The 15,694-nt window shown below is 49.5% G+C and overlaps 1 protein-coding gene across 1 annotated transcript; it reads right to left on the bottom strand.

The window, feature by feature from the left end:
- Positions 1–12,321: 12,321 nt before the first annotated feature.
- Positions 12,322–13,698, bottom strand: Kbtbd13 (kelch repeat and BTB domain containing 13). The gene has a single exon (XM_008836309.1). The coding sequence runs from the start codon at positions 13,696–13,698 to the stop codon at positions 12,322–12,324; it is 1,377 nt and encodes a 458-aa protein (XP_008834531.1).
- Between the last annotated feature and the right edge of the window lie 1,996 nt (positions 13,699–15,694).

Below are 15,694 nucleotides of genomic sequence, written 5' to 3'. Positions count from 1 at the left end.
TCCTTAAAAGACTGTAGGGTTACCTCTTCAGAAGGGGGAATATTAGAGTAGCCAAAAGCCCCATAAAAAATAATAAATCAAAGAAAGAGTACATGAAGTTATCAGGAAAAAAGTGATGGGAAGATATGGGAGGAGTTGGAGGGAGAGAGTGGGCATGACTTTGATCAAAACACCTTATATGCATGTATGAAAGTCTCAATAAATTATTTATTTAAAAAAAAAGTTACCCATGCTAAAGGGAACTGGCTTCCAAAGAAGTTCCACCAGATCTCAGGTGAAAGACCCACCAGGAAAGGTGAAGTGAGGCTCTGGAGACTTAGGGCAGCACTTTTGGTGAGGCACCTTTAGGCAACAAAGGCACGCTTGTTCCTTGGTGGCCCACCCTCAGAGCCTGGAGAGCCCTGGTCATCAGGACTGGGGATGAAGAAGAGACCTTGGTGACTGCTGGGAGGGTACTGGTATTCATCTTCAGAAGGCCCTTGACCCCAGGCCACAGCACTTATGACATACTTCTGGAATCTTCTGCATGGCAGTAGGACTGAACAGAGACAAGTCTGGGTCATTTTCCTGAACATGTCAGAAGCAATGTAGCAGGCTGAGCTCTGTGGAGAGGAATGGGCAGTACTGGTCAAGGAATCCGCCACCCTGTCACTTTGCTCTGTCATCCCAACTCCTGCTGTGTGGGGGCAAGTGGCCAAGGAGATAGCCTAGGGACTATTCAGAGTTGTTTTGAGGAGAGGTTCAAGGTAGAAGGCTGTTAAGTGTTTTGAGCTCCTCAGGGAGATAGGTCATAGGGAGGACACATTCTCGGCATCTTCAGTTAGATCTGTGCAGGGAGGGCCATTGCACCATTCAAGTGAAGAGGACACTGAGCCTGCCACTCCAACCAGCACCCTCCTGCATCCCACTTCCACTAGGGACAGCACTGTCCTGTATCCCTGCAAAGGTAGGAGATCTGGATTTGCATTCTGGAGACTATGGCCTCGCAGGAGGAAAAGTAGGGGATGCTTCCGAGTTCAAGAGCTCCTCTTCGTGGTTCCCACCCCTGCCACACAGTCTACCACTGCCTTTCCCACTTGTAGCCAGACTGACTGCTACTTCCAAGACTGCACACTGCTCTTCCTTAAGGTAGAGAGCTTTCTGGTTCATTGACTGTGAGCCAGGCACTGCTTGTTTATAGTACTGTGTGCCACCTCACAGCCCTTTGAGTTTAGGCACTGTTATTGTGCCCACTGCCACATGCCCACCTGAGGCTCAAAGAAGATAAACAGCAACTGTCCAAGAGTATACAGTCATACAGCACTAGAGCTGGATTAGAATCCAGAAAGTTTGCGCTAGCAGCTAGAGCATTCCTGCTACTCAGCGGGCCTCACCCACAATGGGCCTGTATACTCCCTCCCTTCCTGACCTACCACAAAAGCATGCAGCAAACAGGGGCTATCATCTTTAATGACAGAGCCAAAGCATGCTTAAGGTGGTGATACAGTCACCCCAAAGTCACACAGCAAATGGGTGGCACATCCTGGTCCAGAGTAAGGGCCTTCAGCCCTGTGGGCCCCAAACTAAACCTAACTACCATCCTGGCCTCCAGGAGAGAACCAGGCCCTACTCAGAGGTTGGAGCTGCAAGCCTGCTAGGTCCCTCACCTTCAAGGCAGGCAGGACTTTGTGCTGGGAGCTCCCACATCTGCTGGTTTCCACTCCAGCCTCTCCTCAGAGGGCTTTTAAAGGTCAGCTTTTTCCCCTCAAATCCAAGTGGTTTAGGGAGGCAAGGCCCTGGCTTCCGGTCATGCAGACACCACCCCTGCCCAGAAGGCATTTCTCTGGTTCCCATCACTGTGTAATCAAGCCAAGCAGAGATGGACACTCGCCAATATCCTTTACTGTGCCCAAGCTTAACTACCCAGTGATCAGTGCCCAGAGGAGACAAGGCACACAGCCAGCAGGCTCTTGCCAGGAAAAAGATGGCACATTCAAATTGGGTCATTAGAGGAAACCTGAGGACAGAGGCTGTTTATCAAGGGTGAAAGGCCACTCCAGGGGTAGTGTGAGGTAGTGACAGGGGTGCTCTCTCCACTTCTAGATCTGCAGGTTGGGGGTGGGGGGGATGCCCCAATCTGAAGCTTGAGAGGACTTCATGAAAACAGCCACCTGACAGGAACTGTCACTCCGTGGGGAAGAAGTCAGCACAAAACAGCAATGTGGGAGGGAGCTGGGAACTGAGTTCCCTGGCTTGTACTCCCCCTACTTTTCATCCCCTGCTGAAGTACCTGAGTCTCTCAAGTCTAGGGAGCCCAGTGATACTGGTCCAAACGGCCTCTCGGGGGTATCAAACATCTCTGCTTGTCACACTCTCAAAAACAAGCAGTGGCTCCCTTCTCCTGCAAAATAAAATCCAAGTTCTCCAGCCTGTGCACTCAGGCTCCACTCTTGTCTCTGGTTTCACAGTCCAGGTACAGGGCATCACCTTCAAGATGCCTCTGCTTAAGCCTTCAGTGTCATCCTCATCTCCAGCTCTCTTTTTATACAGAACCAAGTTTAGAGCTAAAGGTGGGGATACACCTATAGTCCTAGCACTTGGGATGCACAGGCTGTTGGATCCCTAGAGTCCCAAGACCAGCCTGGGTAACATGATAAGATCTCACCTCAATAAGTAAGGGAAGGAAGAGAGGGAGGGAGGGAGGGAGGGAGAGAAGGAGGGGGGAAGGGGAGGGAGGGAGGAAGGAAAGAAGGGGAAGGGAAGGAAGAAAGGGAGGGAAAAGATGGGGAGAGAGAGAGAGAGAGAGAGAGAGAGAGGAGGGAGAAGGGGGGGGGGAGGAAGAGAGGGGGGGAGAAGATGTGGGGAGAGAGAGAGAGAGAGAGAGAGAGAGAGAGAGAGAGAGAGAGAGAATTGAGTATCCTGGCTCATACTTATAATCTCAGCATCAGGAATTCAAGGTCAGTCTTCAAAACCAGCCTGAACAGTGTGTGGTGGTACATGCCTTTGATCCCCGCACTCTGGAGGCACAGGCAGGTAGATCTCTTTGAGATGGAGGCCAGCCTGGACTATATAGAGTTCAAGCCAGCTGGGACCACAGGGAGACTCTGTCTCAAAAAATAAACAAAAAAAAAAAAAACAAACAAAAAAATCCAGTCTGAGCTACAATGAGACCCTGTCTCAAAAAAAGAAAGCCATGTGGGGCTGGGGCTGGAGAGATGACTTAGTAGTTAAGAGCACTGCCTGCTCTTGCAGAAGACCCAGGTTTGGTTCCCAGAATCCACATGGTAGCTTACAACCATTTGTAACTCCAGCTCCAGGGAACCTGACACCCTCTTCTGGCCTCCTCACTAGGCACACATGACACATATACATACATGCAGGCAAACACACATACACATAAAAATTCTTTTAAAAAATATCTGAACTAAAGATGTTAAGAGCACTGGATATGCCAGGTATGATAGCCTTTGATCCCAGCACTCAGGAAGCAGAGGCAGGCAGATGGCTTTGAGATCGAGGTCAGCCTGGTCTACAAAGCAAGTTCCAGGCCAGCTGGGGCTACAGGGAGACCCTGTCTCAAAAAGAAAAAGAAAAAAAAAAAAAGGAAAGAAAAGAAAAAAAAAGCACCGGTTGCTCTTCCAGAGGATCTGGGTCCAGGTCCCAGCACCCACATGGCAGCTAACACCCATCCTTAACTCCAGTTCCAGAGGATTTGATGCCCTCTTCTGGCCTCCACGGGCATTGTACACACAAGTGCACATAGACTTACATGCAGGTAAAATATTCATAAAACAACAAAAAAAATTTTTTTAAGTCAAGTTGAAGTCAATATTTGACTCTAAAACCAGCTTGCTGTCAGAAACGTAGAGCTGTCCCTCTGTAGGTAGAGGGATCCACAAAGTCCCTCTTACAGTCCCTTGTCTCTACCTCAACTCAGTGCTATTGTCCTCATTGAGCTCCCGGAATTCCCTCTGCAAATCAGTACTTTGGGGTTAGGCACACAGTGGAAGGCGCAGGCTAGAATGAAAATAGTTATCTGGAAAAAGACACCTACTGAGCCAGTGGCTGCAAGTCACCCTCAAAGCTGGCAGAATTGTGTGTGGAGACCGGTGAGCTTTGAAGAAGAGTGTAGGTGCTCACATTCCTCCACCTTTTTATGTCTATTTGCTGAATTAAAAAAGAGACTGAAAGAACAACATACAAGAAGAGTAGCTTTACTGGAAAAAAATGAAGATAGAAGTTTGGAATCAGGAGGGCAGGCCTGCAGGTCACTGGGGCAACTTCCTTCCTGGCACAAGAGATTCTAGAAATGTATAATTTAGGGTGGGGTGGTTCACTGCATCCCTATGAATTTCCAGATAAGTAGCTTGGTCTTTCTGACCTTACTTCCCTCCCTGTAGAAAGAGAGGGATTAAAATAGATGGTTATACCCTGCTTCAAGACCCTGCAAAAGAAGATATTCACTATCTTAACCCTTATGTGTATGTGCATATACGCACGTGTGTGTGTGTGTGTGTGTGTGTGTGTGTGTGTGTGTGTGTGTGTAGGTCAGGGCCAGAGGTCAGCCATGAGTGTAATTCCCCAAAAAGCATCCACTTTAAGATTTATTTTTATTTTAAGTATGCATAAGAGGATATGGGTCTGTGAGTATGTGCATGTGTGTGCAACTGCTCTCAAAGGCCAGAGACATTGAATCCCCTGGTGCTGGAGTTACAGGTGGCTGTGAGCTGCCTGATGTAGGTCCTGGGAATTGAACTTGGGTCCTCTGCAAGAGCAGGAGTTCTTAACTGTTGAGCCATCTCCCCAGGCCCCATCCAACTTTGTTTTCTGAAAACTGGTCTCTCATTGGTACTTGGGGATTGCCAATTAGGACAGAGTGGCTGACCAAGGAGCCCCACAGACTCACCTGTCTTCATCTCCCCAGCACTGGGATTGCAAATCCATTCTACCACATGCAGCTTTTTGTTGTTCTTTTTAAATTTTATTTTTGTCTGAGTGTATGCTATGTATGTGCTGGTGCCCACAGAGGACAGAGATGGTATCAGATCCCCTGAAGCTGGAGTTGCAAGTGTTTGTGAGCTGCCTGATGTGGGCACTGGGAACTGAACTTGGGTCCTCTGGAAGAGTAGTACATGCACCACTGAGCCATCTCTTCAGTCCTTGTTTTGTTTTTGTAGACTAGGTTGGTCTTGAAATCACTTATATAGGTGAGGTTGGTTGTTGGGGACTCCTGCTGTTTTGGGTTGTAGTCTTTCCATGTCCTGATAGCCGCATGTTGGCTCGGCGTGAATGGAGGGACTCCTCTTCTCAGCAGGGCGCCCCCCTACTCTCTTCCTGACTCATCTTTGAAGTAGCCGCCACAGATACATGTCCTCTGGCTCTGAAACTGCCAGGTTTTCCTGTGTGATTTTCAGGCACTGTCTGACAGCCTGGCAGGAGCCCACCACCACATGTAAATAGGGCATCCTAAAAGCACCTACCAACTAAGGCTTTGCCACTACCTCCACAGTATAAATGTCCTGGTTTCCCCTAATTAATCGGAGCTGAATCACTAAGACCTGGAGCCGAGCTGAGTCACTGAATAAAGGAGCTGTACTGAGCTGAGTTCTGTGTCTTACTGCCTACGATCCAGTCTTCCCGGAGAGAGGTGTCTCTTCGTGACTCACGGAGACCCTGCTTTCGCCGTCTCTGAACTTCCCACGAGATCCGGCGGCCGGCGGATCTCGTATCTCGAGGGAGTGCTCGGTGGAAATTGGGACGGAACCCGCCCGGGTGGCTGACAGCGGCCCTCCAGAGCCGCCAGCCCCGGTAGCAGAGACCCACAGCAACGCGGCACGCAGGAGACCGGCGCCACGCCCAGCAGCTGGCGCCCCGAGATCCCCGCCACCCCATAGTTGGTCTTCAACTCCTGATCCTCTTGCCTCAGCCTTCCAAGTACTGTGAGTACAGGCATGCTTCCCTAGCTTCTTTTAGAAAAATATTTCATTATTTTTATTTTATGTGTATGAGTTCATTGCCTGCATGTATGAAGTGCACCCCTGTTGTGCAATGCCAGAGAAGGTCAGAAGAGGGCATGAGATGCCCTGGAACTGGAATTAAGATGGTTGTTAGCTGCCATGTGGGTTCCAGGAACTGAACCCAGGTCCTCTGCAAGAGCACCCAGTGCTCTTAATCACTGAGCCAACCCTCCAACTCCTTCCCCAGCTTTTTAATGTGAGTGTTAGGAAAAGAACTGAGATCCTTATGTTTGTACAGCAAGCGTTATATTGACTGGACTATCTCCCCAGCCTCCCCCTTACCTTTCTTAGTTGCTGAGTTGCTATAGAGAGGGGCTTCCTATTTTCATGCTTCCTGGTCCAGCTGGGGCTGAAGTCTGAAGGCTACAGAGGACACTGTTGTGATGAGATCCCCTCCATTGGGGTCCTGTGTCCATGATCACCATACTTAGAGGTGGCCTGTCTCCTGACAGGTGGGTCTCTCACCAGCACAGTTAATTTGCTGCTGTTTCTGAGAAGTGACAGCAACTTGAAGCAAAGAAATTAGGATGAAAAAGAGGCCCAGCTGCTTGGGGCCAAAGGAAAATAAACAGACCGGTCTTGTGTGTACTCAACAGCCAAGAGGAGCAATCCTTCACAGGGTGATTAGCATTTCCAGTCCCAGCCTCTTCCCCTCCCTGGTAGGAAGAGGGTTGCTATTCCTGGATCCCATTCTTCCCTGGGTGTACAGGTCATCTTTTCCTCATGGAAGTCTTCTCTGGCCACCCACCAACCCTCAACACCCTGCCAGAAACATTTCCCAGCCCTCTGAAATCTGCGGGCTTGGTATGTACCTCTCCCAGGGGTTTTCCCTTGCTTGATCAATTGACTCGTTCTTTCAACAGCGATCCACTGAAAACCATTCATTCAATAAATACTAAATCCCTACTATGCTGTAGTGTTGTCTCTGTTCTTGGTCCCGGTCAACAACACAAACAAAAGTTTTTGCTCTTGAGCTGGGCTTGCCCAAAATGCTCAACGCCCTGTGTTCAATCCCCAGCACCACTTTTTGGGAGATCCTAGTGCCCAAATTTTAGCAGGAAGAGATAGCAAACAAGAGAAAATTTAGCAGGGAAGATGCTGCTAAATGCTATTGAGGAAAATGGAGGGCTAGAGAGATGGTTCAGTGGTTAAGAGCACATACTGCTCTTGCAGAGGACTGTAGTTTGGTTCCCAGCACCCACATTGGGTAGCTTACAACTACCTGAAAAATCCAGCTCCAGAGGATCTGACACTCTCTTCTGGCCTCTGCACTCACACGCACAGACTCACACAGACACACACATATATAGACATCATTAAAAATAAATGTTGGGCTGGGTGTGGTGGTGCATGCCTTTAATCCCAGCACTCAGGAGGCAGAGGCAGGCAGATCTCTGTGAGTCTGAGGCCAGCCTGGTCTACATAGAGAGTTCCAGGCTCACCAGGGCTACATAGTAAGACCCTATCTCAAAATAAAATAACTACATAAATAAAAATAAATCTCTTTTAAAAAGAAAAAGAAGTCGGAAGAAGGAGCCAGGAAGGCAGAGTAAGGGGAAGGTAGTGAGGAATTAAGTGACACCTGAGCAAAGACCCACAGGAGGCAGAGCAGTGAACCTGGTGGCTAAGCAAGGGAGGCATGCCAGGCAGAGGGAAACTGTCCAATGCCTGGAGCTGGAGTGTGTCTTGTGTTTGAACACAGTGAGGTCAAGTGAGGAGTGGAAAGACATACAGTTAGGGTGGGCAGAGCCTGAAAGGCCTCCGCTTACCCTGGCTTGGGTGAGAAGCCCCTCCCAAGGCTCTGCCTGGAATACCATGTCTGAATGGAAGCTCTCAGAATGACTCTGGTTGCCATGGGAACAGGCTGAAGCCCAGCAAGGAAATAGGGGTGAAGGGCTAGCTTTCCAGCCTCTGTCAGGCAGGTGTCATAAAGAAAATGGGGTGCAGGAGAAAGTATGTGAAACACTAAAAATAACTGTAAGAAAGTAAGTCTGCAGGGTGGCCTATTGCTTTAATATATACCTTTCTCTCCATTCCCTCCCTCTATCCTTCTGCTTCCTTCCTCCTTTCCTCCTCCTTCCCTCATCTCCCAATTTCTGGGTCAGTCTCTGAACTGGAAACCCAGCCCATTGAGCTCAGTAGCTGTCTGAATTTTCCCACCTGTACCTGGTTTTGTGTGCCCAAACCTTCTTGTAATAGTTAAGTCTAAATGCCTGGGTATGAGAGGCTGAGGGAGCCCAAATCCTGGGTTTGTCTCTGCTTTTCCACCTAACTGGCTATGTGACTTTGAATGAGTCTTGTTAGGTTTCTGCTAGCTTCCTCCCCTGCAAATAAGACACAGAAACCATCTCTGCCCAGAGTGAGGGTGGCAGGCAATAGAGGCAGGTACTGGCTATGGGTGGGGATACAAGAAATCTGAAGACTGAGGCCAGAGGAGAAGATGAGTTGGGTTAGGAAATCTTTTCCCAGCAGCCTGAGAGGGAGGGAGGTATCTGTGAAAGTACACACATATCAGTGGACTCCTTTTCTGAAGTGAGTCACTATCTCCTAAGAAGACCTGAAAGAGAACCCAGGAGAGGGAGAAGGGGCTGGGTCCAGGGGAATGGGTAAACCCCCAAAAGGAGGTGGGGATGCAGACAGTAGGGTAGAAGGGGACATGTTAAGACTGTCAACAACAGCACGTCCATCTCAGAACATCAGCCAAACAGATGTAGTACAGAAAACAAGCATATGCCCCAGCTACTTCCTAGTGTGCCTCTTGCAGTCATGTGAGCAGGAGGGTGAGGAGTAGCTATCTACTACTTAAAATGTGTGAGTGTGTGTGTGTGCGCGCGCATGCGCGCGCACATGGGCAAGCAGGTGTAGGTGGGTGTGTGGAAGCCAGAGGACAATCTCAGGTGTTTTCCTCAGACACTGTCCATCTTCTTTTTTTTTTTTTTTTTTCTGAGACAGGATCTCTTACTGGCCTGGAATTCACCAAGTAGGCTACGCTGGCTGACCAGGGAGCCTCAGGGACTCAACTGCATCTACCTCCCCAGAGCTGAGATTACAAGCACGTGTCATCATACCCAGTTTTTTGATTAGGTTTTTTTTGAAACAGGGTCTCTCTGTAACCCCAGCTTGCCTGGAACTCAATATGTAGACCAGGCTGGCCTCAAACTCACAGAGATCCGCCTGCCTCTACCTCCCAAGTGCTGGGATTAAAGATGTGTGCCACCATCTGGAAAGATGGCTGGAAAGATGGCTCAGTGGTTAAGAACCCGGTTGTTCTTGCAGAAGACCCGGGTTCGAATCCCAGAACCCACATGGCAGCTAACAACTGTCTGTAACTTCAGTTCCAGGGGGTCTGATGGCCTCTTCTGACCTCCAAGGGCATTGCACAACACAGGTGCACTTACCTACATACAAGGCAATACACTCATACACAGAAAATAAAAATAATAAATAAAATACTTAAAAATAGAAAAAATTATGTGTATGAGTGTTTTGCCTGCATATATGTAAGTACACTTGTGTGGTGCAATGATGTGGAAGCCAGAAAAATAGGGTGGATCCCTTGGAACTGGAGTTACAGGCGGTTGTTAGTGGTCATGTGGGTGCTGGGAACTGTACCTGGGTCCTCTAGAAGAGCAGCCAATACTTTTAACCACTGAGCCATCTCTCCAGCCCTGGACCAGATTTTTAATGTGGATCCTGGGGATGGAACTCAGGTCCTTGCACTTACACAGCAAACACTAAACTATCTTTGCAGCCCCCTTCTTTACCTTCATTAGTTGTTGGCTTTTTTTGTTATATAGATTTTGTAGATTGAACTGAGGTACTCATGCTTGCAAGGTAAGCACTCTCAAGTGAGCTATCTCCTAGGTTTGCTTAAAATTCTTAAACATTCAAATAAGTCAACACTTATTTTAAAATTCTGTGTGACTACTGTATTGTCATTGCTATGCAAAAAAGACATCTGCAAGAAAGTGCTGCTCTTGATGAGCAACAACCAATACACAGAGCACAGAGACTAAGTACAGCAGGCCTATCTGAGCCAAACCCAGAGAGTCCAGTGAGTTGAGAAAGAACCTATAAGCTGACAGACCTTAAGGCCGAAAATGGCATGTGTTCAGCATTGATCAGGAGGTATGAGAAAAGAGGAGTGTTCCAAGCTATTAAAAATTCTCCATCATTTGAAAGTAGAGCCAAGGGAGGACTATGGATCCTTTTAGCGTCACTCTGGGGCAGAGCAGAACAGTGAGGAGTTAATTATAGAGGTCTGTGTGCCCAGACATTGTTAGGTCCTTTGTTAACCTGTGGGGGTACATCCATGAGTCTGATTGTGCATGTACGTGAAGATGCAAAGGATTTTTTTCCTCCAGGACAGAACTATAAAAATTTTACTACACCAAAAGACATGAACCAGATTTATCTCTGACAAACTTATTTCATCACATCTTCGTCAATTCAATATACAAATCTCCATCTCTCATGATCATCCAAGCAGCTTTGTATTTTTCTAGTTTCCTTATTAATGAATTAAATGTCTTTAACTCATGATAAAGATGTGTGTATGTGTATATACATTCTTTGAGAGAACCGTAAGCGAGGGGCTGTGCTAGACAGTGTAGCTTTGGGCCATTCAGTCAGCTTCTGAACTTGACAGACCTCAACTGTCATAGGGAGGTACCCAACTCCCAGACTGAGGTCAGTCCAGAGGAGGAGAGTTACGAAAATGCTTTGCCCAGCATTCACAGGGTGCAAAAGCCAGGGTTTGCTGGTATGAGTCATCAGACTAGGTTATTCCAAGGCTGGAAGGCTCCTGAAGGCACCACACTCCAGGTCTGGGACAGAGGTAGCAAGAGGCAGCCCTGATACCAGGCTCCATACCCAGGAAATGCCATGTTGTGTTCTCCACTTCTGATGATGCCAGAGTTTCCCATGAGCTTTGGGTCCTGGAGGATGGAGACCATTCAGGACCACTGAGAGAAGTCTGCCCAAGGACATGGATAGAGTGGAGGCCTTGGACATGCATCTGTCCTGGAGATGTTTAAAAACACAGGTCAGCATCAGATCCCTAACTGGTTCTTGTAAGACATCATTTTATTCTACAAGCAAGGACAATGCTTGAGCCAGTTAACAGCATGGGACCTCTGCCCTTACTATTTGTATACTGGTATGGCTGTACATACAATGTGGAATGTCACAGCCAAGGGACTAATGAGCAGAGCAGGCAGCCAAGGAAAACAAGAGCTGGATCAGCCAATCCTGCAAAGAGGAGGTGGGCACGAAGCTGACAGGAAGAGGCTGGCCAGAGCAGGAGCTAGGAGGACAGATGGAACCCAGAACAGTAGAGGAAAGCATACAAAGAGATAAGCAAGACTGGGCTCCTTATACCTTGAGTGACCCAAAGTCATGGAAGTTAACAGTCTACTGTCCCCACAAGATGGCAAAAATGACTGGGGTTTACACCTGAGTCCTCACTTTACATTCCAGTCCCTAAAAGCTGTAGAGAATCGATGCTTCCTCCTATAGTCTTGCCCTAGGCTCGGCTCTATTCTATCAGCTCCAAGTCAGTCTAGCCTCACCCGCTCCCTAAATGACTCCATCTCCAGCTGCTCTGCCTTAAAGGTTGAGCTTACAGTGACCCTTCCTGTCTGCTCCAGCCTTGTCTCACTCTCCTCTGGGAGCTCTCAGACTCCATGGTCTGAATCTCCCACTCCAGACAGTATCCCCATTTCTGTGCCATTTGTTACACCCTCCTTCCTGGTCTTCTGTTCTTTCCTTTTCACTCCCCCTTTGCCCTGCTGATTCCTTTAGTAATCTCATTATACTGTGGATGGTTTGTTCTTTTGTTTCCAGACAGGGTCTCCCTGTAGCCCCAGCTGGCCTAAAACTCACTATGTAGACCAGGCTGGCCTCAATCTCACAGAGATCCACCTGCCTCTGCCTCCAGAGCACTGCCACCACTCCTGACTTTAATCAGCATGTTGTTTTCAATTTGTGAATGGAGACACATATGTATAATTGTTTAAACATCACTTAACCCACTCTTGGCCACACCCATTGTTAGCTCATTCACTTATAAGCCTGGATCCATCAAATCCAATGCCCCCACCCCTCTCCTGACATTGTGACCCACCAGCTTTCAGTGCCCAAGAGATTGGAGGACTCAGACCTCAGCGTCACCCTTGTTCAGAACTTCTTGGACTATTCACACCACCAGCAGGCAGAGATCTGAGTGTCCCAATAAGAAAACAGGGGTTCCCAGCAGATCTTCAGTCCAGCCACACACACAGCCAGGGTTCATGAAGACTCCATGTCTTCAGAAGTCATTCGGGGCTCACAGCTCTGGCAAGGCAGTAGCCACAGGCCCAGTAGCACCAGGGGGTAGCCTCAGGAGAAAGGTCTGCAAGGACCCCGGCCTGGGAAAGCCAGCCTGCTCTCGGAGCAGCCTCCAGGTGCCGTCCTCAATGGCATAGACCAGCGTGGACACCCGGTTGACAGTATAGACGGTGTCACCACGAACCACGGCTGTGAAGAGTGCTCCCTTGCTGTTGACAAACTGACCCGGTAATGACGACCATTGGCCCGTGACCAGGTTGAGGCAATCGATGGCACAGTGCAAGAAGTCATCCGAAGGTCCGTTGCGCACCACGTAGAGACTGTCGCGATGGGCCACCATGCAGTGGCCGTAGCTCTGTGAACGGCACAGCTCAGCCACCGGCAGCCACTTGTCCATCTGTGCCACGTATTCCATGACAGCAGTGATGTCCGCAGGCCGCCAGAGGCACACGAAGAGGCGGCCGCGCGCCTGGGCACAGGGAACCCCTGTAGCTGGCTGTGGTAGGTCGGCCACGAAGCTCCAGCAGCCTGTGGCCGGGTCGTAACACTCCACGGAGCTCATAGGCGTCCTCTGGAACTCGCCACCGATGGCATAGAGGCGGCCTTCGAAGCCGGCCAGGGCAGTGTCATAGCGCGGCTGGTGCGGGCTGGGGAACTCGCACCAGGTGCCACCATCCGGGTCGTAGCAGAAGCCCAGCTCCACCACCTCCTTGCTGGCGCCACACACGCCACCCACGATGTAGAGTTTGTTGCCCAGGGTGGCCACGCCTGCCAGCAGCGTACTGGCTTCCAGGGGCAGCGCGGCCAGCGTGCGCCACGCGTCCTCCTCCTCATCCAGGTAGCACATGGTGCGGGACGCGTCCTCCAGGAAGCCGGGCGTGGGTGTGTGGGTGCTAACGGCCACATAGGTGCTGGGTCTCAGGGCCGCCACATAGGCGCGGGCCTCGGGCAGCTCCAGCTCAGCCACCAGCTCTTGCGCGCCGTCGCGGATGAAGAGCGCCGCGCTATGGAGCACGTCGCACAGGCCGAAGGCGGCGGCCGCGTCGCACAGCAGCGAGCAGTTGTCCGACGTGAGGCTGTGCTCCAGGAAGCGCGCCAGCGCAGGCGCCTGCAGGAAGGCGGCGCACTCCACCGCCTGCAGCAGCTCGTCGTCTGCATCCAGCGCAGGCCGCTCACCGCGCAGCACCTGCAGAGTGGTGCGGAAGCCGGCCGCGCTCAGCGCGCCCAGACGCACCTCGGCAGCGCGCGCCTCCTGCATGCCCGAGCGGAAGAGCCCGCGGAAGAATCCGCAGTGCTCCACCAGGAGAGCCTGCTCAGCCTGGAAGAGCTGGCCGTCCACCCAGACCTGCACCGGGAGCTCTGGCCCCCGGGGCATGATGAGCCAGAGGGGCGGAGGCTGCTGCCTCTGGGGGGCCTGGGGCCACTGACTCTGGGGCTCCCCCCGAGGCGGAAAACAAAAAACTTCCCTGGGGTATATAAATACCTCCCTGGCTAAAGATAGTACAGGCTCATGTGATGTGATGGCCTGCAGGCTGGATGGCCGCCTAGCCCAGAGGGCATCTGGACACCTGTGCAATCATTCTGCTAAGAGAAATAGGGACAAGGACCTGTCAGATGGCTAAGCAGGTAAAGGTTCTTGCCTGCAAGCCTAGTGCCCTGAGTTTGATCCCTGTAAGGAGAGAACCGACGACCTCACGCCTCCACATCTGCACCATGGCACCGGTGCCCATGCACACACACACACACACACACACACACCACCACCACCACCAACAACAACAACATCAGCAATAATAATAATAATAATAATAATAATAAAGTAAATATTTTTAACAACAACAACCTCAGCAATAATAATAATAATAATAATAATAATAAAGTAATAATATTTTTAAAGAGCCAGGGATGGTGGTGCATGTCTTTAATCCCAGCACTCAGGAAGCAGAGGCAGGTGGATCTCTGTGAGTTCAAGGTCAGCTTGGTCTACCTAGCATTTCCAGTCTGGCCAGCGCCACATAGTGAGACCCTGTCTAAAAAAAAGAAAGGAATAATTCTGAGAGAAGTAGTGGCAATATACTAAATACCCACTTCATGCAGGGTACTGCCAGGGCCACTTGCAAAGATATTCTGTTTAACTGTCCCCATACCAGTTGTGTGCCATTATATAAAGATGTTGCAGCTCTTGCTTTCCTCATCTTCAAAATGAGGTCAAGAGTAATACCTATTTCATAGTATTGGGGCAGTATCTGTCAGGGTTTAGGTGACTGGTCCATGGTCACTCAGCTGGGAAGAAGCACTCATTGGTCAAATGGATGGAACAGGCAGGCTGATTTGGGGGGGGGCATCTTTCTGAGACAAGGTCTCCCTGTAGCCCCAGCTGGCCTGGAACTCACTATGTAGACCAGGCTGGCCTTGAACTTGCAGAGATCCCCCCCGCCTCTGCCTCCGGAGTGTTGGGATTAAAGGCATGTACCACCACGCCTGGCTGGAACAGGCAGGTTGAAGGGAGAGGCAGAAGTTGAGCAAATTGAACAGTTTAGAACCAGAGTTTTAAGGTGTACCTCTGCTCCTGTTTCTGGCTTAGAGCAACCACTTTAAATTTTTTAAATTTATTTATTTTTATTTTATGTGTATGAATGTTTTGCCTGCAAGTATGTAAGTACACCACATGAGTGCAAACCCACAGAGGCCAGAAAAGGGTGTTGAATTCCTTAGAACTGAAGTTACAGAAGTTTGTTAGCCTCCATGTTGATGCTTGGAACTAAACCGGGCTCCTCTGCAAGAGTAGCCAGTGCTCTTAACCACTGAGCCATCTCTCCAGTCCCCCAATTCCTTTTTTTGTCTTTTTGTATATTCCGTGATGGTACTGGTTTTGTCTTTTTGAGACAGGGTCTCCCTGTAGCCCCAGCTGTCCTGGAACTCACTATGTAGACCAGGCTGGCCTCAAACTCACAGAGATCTGCCTGCCTCTGCCTCCCGAGTGCTGGGATTAAAGGCATGTGCCACCACACCCAGCTATCCCCAATCCCTTTTTAAGCCTGTGTTACATAAGGGAACATCCTATAAGCCATTATATATTGAGTGATTCCTGACTTGGGATGAGAGTGGGAAGTTGGTATTGGTCTCCACTTACCAGATTCCTCCATGTTTGTGACCTTGGGTGAAGGAATGTGTAGGTGCTTCAAGGATGGTATACCTGTGGATGAGAAAGACTTCTTGAAATAATAACAGCTAACACTTAATTGCAGCATCATAAGAATTTTAACTCCTAATCCTTGCAATGCTCATGAGTAGATACTATGAGTCCCCACCCCACCCCCAAATTGACAATATCCACTTACTGCTTATAGTAACACTAAGAAATATATATA

Source organism: Nannospalax galili, unplaced genomic scaffold (assembly GCF_000622305.1).
Source record: "Nannospalax galili isolate Female #2095 unplaced genomic scaffold, S.galili_v1.0 scaffold54, whole genome shotgun sequence".
NCBI lineage: Eukaryota > Metazoa > Chordata > Mammalia > Rodentia > Spalacidae > Nannospalax > Nannospalax galili.
This window is presented reverse-complemented; position numbering and strand designations above follow the sequence as displayed.

Bases quoted from the DNA above. Each gene is read 5' to 3' on its own strand.
- Kbtbd13 (XM_008836309.1), bottom strand. From the start codon at position 13,698: ATGCCCCGGGGGCCAGAGCTCCCGGTGCAGGTCTGGGTGGACGGCCAG.